At 28.3% G+C, this 14,067-nt stretch overlaps 1 protein-coding gene across 2 annotated transcripts in view; it reads right to left on the reverse strand.

Moving 5' to 3' along the window:
- Positions 1 to 13,029, reverse strand: part of LOC142326334 (sodium-coupled monocarboxylate transporter 1-like) — a 73,026-nt gene extending 59,997 nt beyond the window's left edge. The window contains exon 1 of one of the 2 annotated variants that reach the window (XM_075368750.1): positions 12,698 to 13,029. Coding sequence is in view for 1 of the 2 variants with exons in the window: in XM_075368749.1 (XP_075224864.1) it covers positions 8,391 to 8,393 (3 nt within the window). In the remaining variant the exon portion in view is untranslated. Of the gene's footprint in view, positions 1 to 8,390; positions 8,507 to 12,697 lie in introns of those variants that run through there. The other variant, XM_075368749.1, reaches the window with a different exon arrangement.
- Positions 13,030 to 14,067: the final 1,038 nt, after the last annotated feature.

The following is a 14,067-nucleotide window of genomic DNA, read 5'->3' on the forward strand; positions in this document are numbered from 1 at the left end:
TTCAATACTTGAACCCTAAATTTTTTTAAATTCTGAACATTTTATTTCAGTCTACATTATCAAATACATTTTTGTCAGTCTATAAATGCCACATATTTTGGTTTATTTTTCTGGTTTATGTTTCTTCCTTCTATTATTAATCTGACTGTTAAAATTGCTTCTCTGGTCCCTATACTTTTCCTGAAAACAAATTGGTCGTCTCCCAACATTTCTTCCACTCTCCTCTCAATTTTTCTGTACAGAATTCTAGTTAAAATTTTTGACGCATGAGTAGTTAAGCTAATTGTTCTGTATTCTTCACATTTATCTCCTCCTGCTTTCTTTGGTATCATAACAACACTCTTTTTGAAGTCTGATGGAAATTCCCCTTTTTCGTAAATATTACACACCAGTTTGTATAATCTATCTATTGTTTCCTTACCTGCACTGCGCAGTAATTCTGCAGGTATCCCGTCTATCCCAGGAGCCTTTCTTCCATTCAAATCCTTTAATGCTCTATTAAATTCAAATCTTGGTATTGTATCTCCCTTTTCATCCTCTTTGAATTTCTCTTCTTCCTCTATAACCAGTTTTTAATTCATTTCCATAACTTCAATATATTCTACCCACCTATCGACCTTCTCTTTCATATTATAAATCAGTATACTATCTTTATTTAACACATTATTAGATTTTAACTTATGTACCACAAAATTCTCCTTAACTTTCCTGTACGCTCCGTCTATTTTACCAATGATCATTATTTCTCTTTCCACTTCTGAACACTTTTCTTTAATCCACTCTTCTTTTCCTAATTTGCACTTCCTGTTTATACTATCTTAACTGTTTATAGGCCCTTTTACCTTCTTCATCACTGGCATTCTTGTACTTTCTACACTCATCCATCAGCTGTAGTATATCCTCTGATATCCAAGGTCTTCTACCAGTTCTCTTTACTCTGCCTAAGTTCACTTCTGCTGATTTAAGAATTTCCTTTTTAACATTCTCTCATTCTTCTTCTATATTTTCTACCTTATCTATTACTCAGATCTCTTGCGATATCCTCCTCAAAAATCTTCTTTACCTCTTCTTCCTCAAGCTTCTCTAAATTCCACTGATTCACCTGGCCAATTTTCTTCAGGTTTTTAAAGCCCTATCTACATTCCATTATCACTAAAATATGGTCATTATCAATGTCTGCTCCTGGATATGCTTTGTAGTTGATGAGTTGATTTCTAAATTTATAAATTTATTTCTAAATTCACAAAGAAATAACCATTAAATTTCACAATTTAAAAATGATGACTATGGATTGATGCAAAAATTATTTTCATGATCCTAAAAAATTTTATAATGATGTTTTAATATCTAATTTAAACTATGTAGAGAGTTATTAAAAGTGAAAGCAGATTTTGAATTGAAATACATCAGATAACATCATCTAAAATATCAAAGGATTGAACTTCCTTACCGTATTTTCTTTTCTTATTTATAGCAACGGAATTTAATAATTTTCAGATATTAAAAAATGCATGAAATGACATACCAAAGATATCTTGCTACACAAAAAAAAATTCAGACTGATTTTTGTTCAAAGAATAGAAAAAACTTTAAAGCAATTTGTATTCTCCAAAGATTTAAACTTATATAGAAATAATATTTTAATTATAGTTAGTTATTTACCTCAAATAAGATTCTTTCTCAATAAAATGAAAATACTTTTCTTAAACATGACATGATATATAACAAACTTAATAACAAAGAAGAATAAGGTATAAAATTATGTACTCTTATCTAAGCTGCTATCCAATCACACCTAATAAAATAATTAAATTAGTTAACTATAACAGCATCCATAATTTTAACACACTATTTAATCAAGTGGAAAAAATTAACACATATGCCTACATATATAATTTACTCATTAAGTGTTGTCAACAAAAAAAAACAAAGTCATAAAAAATGGGTAAAAACAAAATATATTGGGTATAATATAATGGAAATAACAAAATATACATTTTATACATATATAAAATGGGTACAAAATATATTGTATACAATATATAACACAATATGTTTTGTGGTAAAAGAATAATAAATTATTATTTTTCAGTATGTAAATTATTCAAACAGTAGGAGAGAATAAAACTGAAAAGTAGTTGACTAATAAAACTGAAAATGAACAGCATTAATTAATATTCAGAATTGTTTATCTAAAATATATATATATATATATATATATATATTTTAGAAATATTTATATATATTTATATATATATATTTTAATGAAAAATGTAATTTTTAATAAACTTGAACATCAACAACTATATCTTACACAAAACCATTATTAAAATAAAATAGATGTAGTCATATAAACAGTCAAACAAATTTTTTTTACTTATTTTATTTTTATTTATTTATTTTTTTTACTGCAATAAATTCTACACAGGATTTACAGTACACTATCTTTAACAATAGTATAAAAAGCACATAAAAGCACTTCACTCTACTCTCAATGAAACAAGTTATACATGTACAAATATAAACAACAACAAAAGAAAATCTTACAAAAACACCATTCCAAAATAAACACGTACACTTTAAATTATGCATACTCTGTATTGGTAATAATCCTTCAAAACCTAATCCAAAAACCAGTACAATATCCAATAGCACAAATACACTCGCACACAAAATGGCAGTCTCTGAAGAAATTTGATTTAGATGAAAATGTAATTTAGACTTGGGTAAATTTTAAATAACATTAACCTTAAATTAAACTAAGTTATACTGTTGTCAATTTAAAAAATATTTTACATTTTTTTAGTTTACATGAATATTTTTTTGAAATTCAAGCATGGGAAGATACATAATAATAAAGTGTGGGACATATAGTATGAAACAAAAAATTAATCTCCCTAATTCTGTGGAGAAACAATGCATTGTACAAGTATCTACTGCCTCTTATTAATGGGAAAGATATGTTACAAAACTATTTATATCTAAATGATCTTCTTCCTTATTTATAAATTATTAAATATTGTGTAGGGTGATTAGAACTTCTGTATTTAAACAATAAATATGGTTATTAATTCTATTTGGCTGAAAAAGTTACAGAATCATTCCTTGTATTGACCATGGGTCAACAATAACATTTTCAAAAATATGTAATCAAATTTCTAAACTGATTTCACATATTAGATTTTCAATTCATAATAAATATTTTTTTATATAAAATGAAAGATGATAGTTCCATGTGAATACATTTTTAACCAATTTTCCGTGTAATTTGTGTTAGTCATAAGTGCTGCAAGAAAATTAAATTGTTTTTTTATTTTATTTTAAGTAGCATCAACTGTTATAATCATCGGCTACTCACAAATATCTACAGTTTACAATAATGAAAAAGTTCACAGAAACTACACCACCAATTTTACTTCATTAACCTATAGTTACTTGCGAACTTGTTTACAAAGCATGGCTTTGGCGGCCATTGAAGCAAGATACTTCATTACATACGTTGTCTGGGAGTGAGCAGGTGAATATCCAGCGCCTTAAAACTGGATGTTTTAACTAAGCAAGTAAACCCTTACAGAAAATTCTCATGAAAGGCAACGGAAAACCACCATGAATAACTTTTCCAAGAAACCCATCATCATCTTGCACACAGCTAAACGCTCTGGAGTTTTAAGTCCCTCAATCTGATCTCCATTAGGGACAACTGTGTGCAGGACCTCAAGGAACAGAAGAGTACACAAGATTGCAAAAGTGGAACAAAAGAAGCTTAATGAAAGTTGGCAAACATGCAGTTGCCAAGAAAGAATATCAAAGAATCCAGATTCCACTGCTGGGATAGTGGAGACACACTTACCGCTTCAGTACATCAGAATGAAGTGTGGTATATTTCTAAGGAAAACTAACAAGTAGTGCTGTCACACATATAATATTGAGAGATTGGAAGTTCGGTATATAAAAATAGACCAATTAATGACAGAATTCTTCTGGTAAGATTAAACACAAAGCTGGTGAAGTACAATATAACTCCAATATGTACAGCTGAAGATGAAGAGATAGAAGAGTTTGACTAACTTGCCTCATGCTATGACTCTCTACTGTTAAAAGAAATCACAATTGTGCAAGGTGACTTTAATGCAAAGGTAGGCAGTGAAGAAATAATGTAAAATAGACAGTGAAGAAAACAGTACATGGTGGTTATGGTCTTGGTGAAAGAAACAATCCTGGAGAACGATTATTCCAATTCTGTCAAGCAAAGAGACTCTGTTTCATTAGTGTGTTAACTAATTCACATTTTCAGCAGCATCCTCATTGCTGTATACATGGGTCTTACCGTGCTCCAGATATTACAACCAAATCAATTACACCTTGATTTCAGAAAGATGGAAAATATCAATCAAGTATATATAAAAATGTGTCCCAGCACAGACTGCACATCGAACCATCAACTGCTATGTCTATTTCTTAAAGACAAATTGCATGTCAATTGATTAAAACAGAAGTCTAGCCTTTTCTGAAAAGATGCAACACCTTCAGAAACTAAAAGTCAAGTTCAGTGAAAAATATTTTAAGAGCGAACAAACACGTTTTAAAAATGAGAAGAATTTTTAAACACAGTCCTTGAAGCCCCAGAAGAGGTAGCTAAAAAAGTATGGTAGTCTAGCATCAAGCGAAACTGTTTGTCCAATGAAAGTGTCAAACTTATAAAGGATCGAAAAGAGTGAAAAGCACCACCGGTTAGTCCTCAATACATTACCGGAGATTGTTAGCTGAAATCCAAATATCGTTTCATCGTGATAAAAATTCATACATCCAAGAAACCTGCAATAAAATTTGAGGAACTGCACAGGAGTAATGAAAGGCGGTCCATATTCAAAGAAATAAGGAAACTTAAGAACATCTTCAAACTAAAGTTTCAGGTTATAGAAGACGCAGATGGTAAATTTCTTACCAACTATCAGGAGCTTAGACAGAGATGGAAAGAGTATTGCAATAAGCTGTCACGACGACCAAGCAGAGCTCACAGAGTGTCCGAGAGAGAACCAGAAATTCTCAAAGAAGAAGTGTAGAAAGCAATAAAGAATTGAGAGACAGGTCACAAGGCTCAGATAGCATCAGAGCAGAAATGACCAAAGAAACAGATGATTTGGATGTTATGACTATGCATCAGAGCTGTAAATACATATCATTAACCGGGAAGTGGCCTGATGAGTGACCAATCTCAGTGTTCATACTCCTACATAAAAAAGGCCGCACACAGCGCTGCGAAGATTATAGAGTTATTTCTCTGATTTCACATCCGAGTAAAATTTCATTGTGTATATTCCATAAACGTCTACAATACTATCTGAACAAAGAAATTCCTGCAGAGCAAGCCGGATTCATTAAAGAAAAGGGCACATGTGAGCAGATTCTAAATATTAGGTAGCTGATAGAAAAGCCAGAGAGTTCAACATTCCTTCTGTAATATGCTTCCTAGATTACACTAAGACTTTCGTCTTGGTCGGGTGGGAAAATCTGTGGCAAGTATTGAAGGAGATGGGTGCTCCTCCTCATCTTGTCACCCTCATTCGGAACTTATATGTAAAAAAGAGTGCTGTGGTTAGACTGAAAAATGACACAACAGAATCCTGTTATCTGTTGAGAGGAATACGACAGGGATGAATTCTGTCTCCAATCTTATTCAACATTTACGGCAAATACATCACGCTGAAAAGCATGAAAAACTGGCATGATGATATACGAATAAGAGGCTGGCGTATAACCAATATAAGGTTTGTTGATGATACAGCCTTATTTGCAGGCTCTGAAGTTGAACTGGAAGAGATCCTAGACCACGATCGGCAAGAAAATGAGGCACTAGGATTCAAATTAAACATCGGAAAAACAAAAGTTATGATCGTAGACAGAGCCAACGATCTTCCAGTCAGTGATGCACTGCAAGATTTTGAAAAGGTAGTATATATCGTAATGGTAGTACTACGTTTCATTTATTTAGAATCCACAATAGATTAAGATGGAGGCTCATTGGCCGAAATATGAAAAAGTACGTTGGCAAAGGAGGCGCTTACGAAGTTGATTGCTGTTTGGAAGGATAGGAATACAGAGCTGAGACTGCTTTGGACAATAGTTTTCCCAGTAGTCGTGTACGGCATTAAGACCTGGACCTGGAGAATTGATGCATTTGAAATGTGGGCTTACAGAAAAATGTTCTGTGTCGCATGGGCGGAAAAGAGGATGAACAGGGAAAAATTGAGGGCAGCAAGTCACGCGGAAGACCACCAAAAAGATGTTAGACAAATTGAAGAGGCGACTGGAAAAAAGTTAGGCATATTGATTCGAATGACATAGGATTCTGAGCTATGGCTAGAAATTGCCAGCGGGATAAGAATCGGGATACCCGATTCAATTAACATCAGCAGTATGTTTTGTTTGTCTTACTGTAGAAAACCCTGAAAGTACCTATTTTAAAAACATATATATTTTATTTTATTTAGAAAGTTTTTTTTAAGCTAGAAAGATATTTTTTCCTTTAAAATTATTAAACTGTAAAAAATATTTAAGATCATTATATTAGTTGAAGTTCCTCTTATCTAGAAACAATTATATGTATGAATAACAGTTAGACTACTTTTTTTATCAAACTGAAAACTGAACTGGACACATTATTTTTTTATTTTGTAGATTACTCTTATTATTTGGGATGTGTGGTTAATCTTACACAGAAATGTAAATACCAATTAACAGAAAACAACAATCTGATTGCACCAATGATTATCCTTCATCCAATGTAATAAATCAGTACCTTGTAAAAATCATTGTACAAAATACTGACTCTTAAGGTGTAATTATCCTATTTTTCAGAGGTTTTGATTACCATAACTAATATATTGAATGTTGGAAAAAAATGATTTTAAGGAAAATTTTAATGAATTATGCTCATATTTGTTTCTTAAATCAATGAAAACTTAAATTACTAAAAATTAGATAAATGAATAACTTAACAGACAACTAATAAATAGATATTTTTTTTTTTTAAATTGCATAAATCATGAAATATGATATCTTTCCAATATAATTAAATGAGGTGCCATGAAAAAAGGCATTTATTTTCTAGAAGTAAAAACCAACTTCGCAAACTATTATTAAGGTTGTGAGTCATTCAATAAAAAATTGCTTTAACTGAAATAAAAATTATTTAATGAAAAATAGCTAAAGACTAAAATTTAGCAGATAACAGTAAATTTTTAATTTATCTTTTCATATCACAAAAAAAATTGCTATCTTGGGATGAAATGCGCACACTAATTCAAACCTTGTGGAAAAACTACCAAAAAAAACTGGTCATATCATTAGCGCAGACCTAACAAATTATTCTTCAGCTAGAGTAATCAATGATGAATAGTGATGTTATCAATGTACTGGGTGGAATGCAATGATATCAATTGACTTCTTCAGTTAGTAATGAAAATCAAATATACATAGAAAATTTTTTAAATAAATTACAAGAGTACATTAATTATGGTTTAGCACTTAATATGTTAATACTTATCATATTTTTTCAGCATCATTATTTAAAACATACTTTAATCTCCACTAATGAGTTGAATAAATGTATATATCCACTGTTTCACAACAGAAAAAGGTATATTAATCTATTGTTAACACTGCTTGTCCCAACCTTCCTTAGAACTATTAAATTTGTGAAGTTCCTGAAGTACACAAAGTAATAGTCAGACTGATTTCTCTGAGAATAATGATGTTCCCTAAATAATCAATCCACACAGTGATCAAAGTGATATTTTTAGTCCTGTATGCCACCTGAACTTTTGTGTGCATGGTAAAACAGAACAATATATTTGGCTCAATAAGGATAGCGACAGGAGACCACTTTGCTTCTCACCTTTCCCAAGTAAGCCTAGAATTACTCGTTAGTCTTGAGAATGGCTAAATCAGGAGTGGCTTAAATCTCAAGTCAATTCTACAGCCTAGCCTCTATGGATAGAATACTTAAATACATATATAGCTAATTCAGTTTGTAACTCAAGATGCATGCATACTGTTTACAGAACTTTTGGTACATAACTTTTAAAACTAATAAGTATTAGTTTTAAAAATTATTTTACTTTCAGATAATTTGAATTATATTTTTTAATTTTGTAATATAATTTACCAGCTAATTTATAAAATGTAGCTTAACATTCTACTGTTAACCAAAAATTCCCAATATTTAAATTTATGAATTACAACTAATATAATTTACAATCATATAGATTTTAGTATTTAATGTATAGTAAATATTGAACTGAGGAATTTTTTTTATTGATCAGTACCAGTAAATCTCAGTCATAAGATAAAATATTACATAAAATATAATACATGAATATTATACTTACCATATTTATTATTTTATTTAATAAAACTTAATTTATATGAAAATAAGAAAAAGTGTTTTAATTTTAAACTACTGCAAATATACAACAAATTTAATCTATATGAACTGATGTGTGAACAAAATTAAAGACAATACAAAAAAGAACTTTTAATACAGTTTTCGTTTACTGCTTCTGTAATCTCATTTTGCTGATAACGTATTATTTATTATTTTAATTTTAAAATACTAATCTTCTGTTAATATATTTGCTGTTTGATTAAGTAACTTGCAATAATTACAACCATTGAACATCAAACATTAAACCATTAAACATTATTTTTGTTAATATATATATATATAATAAATTTGTTTGTTAGAAAGCAGAGTAAGATACCATGTCAGATTGATTGTCCACTGCAAATATTCACAGTTGCTCATTAGTAAAGTAAATCCTCCAAAAAGCAGATTATATTAAACTAAATTCTTATTTAATATAAAACTGATTAATCTTTAATGATGATGATAATGCAAAATGATAACAAAAGGATAGAATAAAATTATAATTCTATTACAATTAAAGAAATTTGTGTAGTGGAATAGACCAAAAAAAAGTTATAATAAGAAAATCGTATATAAGTATTTTTTTCCTGAGAGGAAAGTCAAAAATGCAATTATTTTAAAAACCCACTTTTTTATCATATGAAGTAAAAAGAGGCCAAACTAACAGTAGTTTTAAGGGGAAAAAATTTCTTATGATCTCTTTTGCTAAAATCATAAATTTTTGAGAGATCTGCAAAAAAAAAATTTGACCTAAGTTTTGTTCTTTTTCAAGCTATACTGACCAATATAATTTTAAAAAGAAACTAAAACTAAATATATCAAACAAAAAAGTTCCTAGCCTCAAATTATTTCTTATTTAATGTCAATTTTATTCTATTATTCTAAAAAGTTAACTTAATTCTTCTGATAACTACTTTTTTGTTAATTCAGCAACTGAATAAAAAAAATTATATTAATCATTTTTAGTTGCATTATAAATTAAGAAAAGTTTTGTAATAGTTTTATGAAAGACTACAAATTGTAAAGATTAATAAACTCTTATTGCAGAAGGTGGTTTTTTTAAATGAATAGTATCTTAATCTGTGAAAAGTAGTCATAAAAAATCTTTATTCAGGAGGTGTATTTTTCTTCATAAAAAGAACAGAAACTTACATAAAAGTAAAAAGCATTTTATTTTAATTAAAAATATCTTATGACAGGAATCTGAATATCCGAGTTCTGATGAAATTCTGATTACTTAATTCAACTAGCTCAAATATTTACAGTGACTTGCATTACCCCAGAAGACTTTTTTTAGGAAAATAATTTTTTTGATAATTGGTTGTATGATCTTGAAGGTGATGATTATATTTTATAGATTTACGTAATCTAACGCTAAATACACCATCGATGTCGCAAAACATAATTAAATATATTTAATGATAATATACAGAAATTTGATGAAATCAACAAATGAAAGAATTCCACAAAATCAGAAACATCTATAAAGGGTGGAGGGACTATACACAAATCAATTCAGAAGTTTAAAACACTGAAATATCAAAATGCCAAATCTTCATTGATAATGTACTGTTGTGACTTATTTTAAAGAATTCATTACGGCTTTTAGCAGTATTTATTTCCTATAAAATTTTATACAAGGTACATAACTCCTTTTCAGAACATTTACATATGCTAAAAACTTTGATTGAAAATATAAAATGAAACAGAAAAATAAGTGATGGAAGGTAAAAAAATTAAAATATTTCTTCTTAGCAAGTGTAAGAAAACAAAAACAATACTAATAAATCATAAGTTACAATATTAATCTACTTAAAAATAAAAAATGAAGTATAAAAAAAGGAGAAATGTTAAAAATAATAAACCAAACAAGTATTTTGCTAATATTTAATCACTTAACAGCGTAAGTTCCTGATAACACTTATTTTTAAAAATTATTGGATTATCATTAATAGGGTCGGTCAGTCACTGGAACCGATTGATTAATTTGTGTTCAATTAAGATAAAAAATATCTGGGACTGTTGAGCTAGATCTGCGTACTCATGAAATTGTGGAAATTTTTTACATCCACATAAAGGTTCACGTAACACAAAATATGATACTACTTGCTAGGTCAATGAAACAATTAGGAATGTTAATAACAATTTTAATAAGAGATACTTTATTTTTTTTTAGATAACTACACAGCTTATAGGAAATCCATGGAAAACATAACCAAAAAAAGGGATTTGTTACTTTTTAAAAATATAAATAATGTAAACACTTTTTTCTTTTTTAATTTCTATCACTCTGTTAACATGAACAAAAAATACATATTGTCGGCATCAATTTTATACAATTTTACTGGATATAATTTTACTCATAAGTATATTCCCTTAAAATCTTAATATAAAGAATTTTATATTCTTAATTATAAACTCTATAGTCTTCACAGTTTTAATGATTGAATTTAAATGGTTAAATTATATAAATAATATAATTATTATTATAATAATAAAATGTTAAATACTTGTTAAATTATATATTAACAAAGTACAGAGAACAGCAGCTATTAAATTTATATGTTCTAATCTTTATTACTAAGTACATAATTAAATAACTCATAACTTATTTGCCTACTGAATACAATAAACTTACATTTATTTTATTTAAATCACGTCTTCTATTTGTGAATTTCAATCAAGTCATTCTAAATAAGCTAAAAGAATCATCCATAACTTCTACAACTTAATATGAAGTTATAATAAATATTTGAGCACTTAACCATCTATTGTAGATCATTAATTAACCAACAAGAATAACAAATGGCTCGAATTGCTTCTCTTATCTAGAATTGTTATGAAAAATACCATAAAAGACAAAATAAGACCTTTCTTTTCTGGTGCCAGTAACTCTAAAAAAAATATATTAATATGTTATTGATTGGAATGTAAAAAATATCAAATGTAAACAAAAGTAAATTAATAACCTGATAGATCACTGAGATAAAAAAATCATGCTGGTGGTCTAAAATGCATTTCTGAGTATGTTGAAAAGAATTTTATATATAATAAACTCAAACATTTCAGCAGTTGAGTTGATAACTGAAATTAATCTAATCCTGATTCACCTGCACCTCTAGAATTTAATGCAGGTGTATTATGGCTTCCTTCCACTGAAATGGAAATCTATTACTATTAATTGATAAATTAAAAAAGAAGAATAAACATTTTTATTTCAATAAAAATTATAAATATTTTTATTGCAATTTTAAATGCAATAAGCATTTTACATATTTTTAATTAAAAAAGGAAAAAGAATTATCAGGCTATTTTCATCTGCAAATATCACATGAGACTTTGCGAAGGTCAGCATTAATAAAAAGAAGATGCCTGCTGGAACAAGAATTGATTTAAGGAATGTCATAATTGACTGTATGTTTTGAAGAATGAAATTTAATTAACATATTCAATAGCTTATTGTATAATTGTCTGTTAAATATGAATAAAACCCCCTGTTAACTTTACCTTTAACACACAATCATTCATCTTTTGTAATAAAAACTTCTGATCCAAAACATCAAAAGCCATTCAAAACATCAAATTAATTGTCTAACATTATTTGTGTATCATCTACACTATTTGAAGAACCAAAAATAAAATCATTAATAGTAGTATTTGTTACCATTAATAATAACAGGAATAGTAGTATTTATCAATTTATTTTTACTGAGAAGCAAACATGCTGGCGTTCAAGAAATATATCATCTTTTATTCATTACTCTTTCAAAATCCTAATAAAGATCTCTAACTTTCACTCCCAATTTATCCTCTTTATTGTGTAACGATTTGATGATACTAGTTTTTAACTGTCAAGGAAATTAAACCTCAGGAGATTACCTCTTAAGAGAGAGATGTTAAGCAGGTCTGGAACAAGAGATAAAAGGAATACTTAATAATTTTTTATGCAATTTCCCATCTGTTCTGAAGTAAGGAGGTATAATTTCCATAATCTCATTTCTAGTTACTGAAAGATGTATAGGTATAATATTACAGTTTTATTATTCAGGGAAACACCTTTTCATTTCAAGAAATAAAACTTATTTTTATTATGTTTTTTGTACAAATAGAGGACTGATTGAAAAGCTTGAAATATGTAAGAACGTTTTTAATAATTAACATTTACTTCTTATTGGGCAAAGTTATGAATTGCAAGTATCTCTGTTTACAATATTATGGAACACATTAGATTTATTCTTAGGATTTGAAGTATTTTTATTCTTAACATACCTATATAAATTTCTTCTTCTTTTTCTTCTTCTTCAAGTGGCATCTCCTTTCAGGAGGTTTGCAATCATCATCAATCACTACTTTAACTTTTGAGTAGGAAGCTTGGAACAGTTCAGTGGACATTATGCTGAACCATTCCCCCAGATTGTGCAACCATGAAATTCTGAGCCTCCCAACGTTACACCTGCCCACTATCTTCCCCTGCATGATCAACTGAAGCAACTCAAACTTCTCGCTCCTCGTTATGTGACCTAGATACAGTAATTTCCCTGTGTGATTAAAATCCATATTAACTACTTTTAAATAACACATGAAATTATGTTTAAAGTAACATATTAAATATAAAAATATTAATACAATAAAATTCACAAGAGATTATCAAAATTATTTTTAGCACATATCTAAGTACATATTGAATGGGATACAGAAAAATCAATTTTTTCTTGTTATTTAAAAATTCATTGACAGAATAATATTGTAAAAAAAAAATTGTTTATACTTTAAATAAAAAAGTGGTAAGATTTTCCAAGTAGTTCAGTATAATTAAAGATAGAAATTTAGCACATTAACACCACTTCTTAAATGACAAAGTATGGTGTTGAGTTATATGAAAACAGTTCCATTGTCTGGTTTAGTAAAGGTGGATATTTTTTTTCCTTAAACTAAGTCACTAGTTTTTTTTAGCAGAAGTTATACATTCATAAATATAAACAAAAGGATAAATTTACACATTTAATTACACATAAATTAACACATTTAATCATACAAAAATCGCTCTACAATTCATACTTGTGGGCGCTAGATAATGACCTGATAGCCCATTTTTGTATCTTAAAAACTCTTTCTGACTTTATGAGGGGCCCCAAGAGATTTTATTATACTTTAGACTGGAATATACATAAGCATAATAAACATTTAATAATGATGACATACTTAGCATTTTTTTTTTTTTTTTACCTTGCATCAGGGAACAATGAATCAATATGGTACTCGACAATATTTAGAAAAACACTAAATTTGTTGTTTAGATAAATATATTCTAAACTTGTTTCCATGATTATTTTTAAAGGTTGTAATTAAATATTCTAATGAAGTAATCATTCAAATCAAATTTCTGGGGTGAATCCCCAGAAATTTTTTTTTATTCTCAAATCAATTATTACAGTACAAAGTCAAAACTTTCTAAAAGTATGTTACTTTTCACTCCAGTAGCAAGTAATTATAAATGTACAAAAATAAAGAACATGAATAAATGTACAAAAAACATACATATTTTTTAACTTACTTTATGAATAAAAGGAAATATCCTATTAGATCTTTCTTTTTTTTTAATGATTAGCAAGACAAAAACAATAACACTGATGTACAAT

Source organism: Lycorma delicatula, chromosome 6 (assembly GCF_047948215.1).
Source record: "Lycorma delicatula isolate Av1 chromosome 6, ASM4794821v1, whole genome shotgun sequence".
Lineage (NCBI taxonomy): Eukaryota > Metazoa > Arthropoda > Insecta > Hemiptera > Fulgoridae > Lycorma > Lycorma delicatula.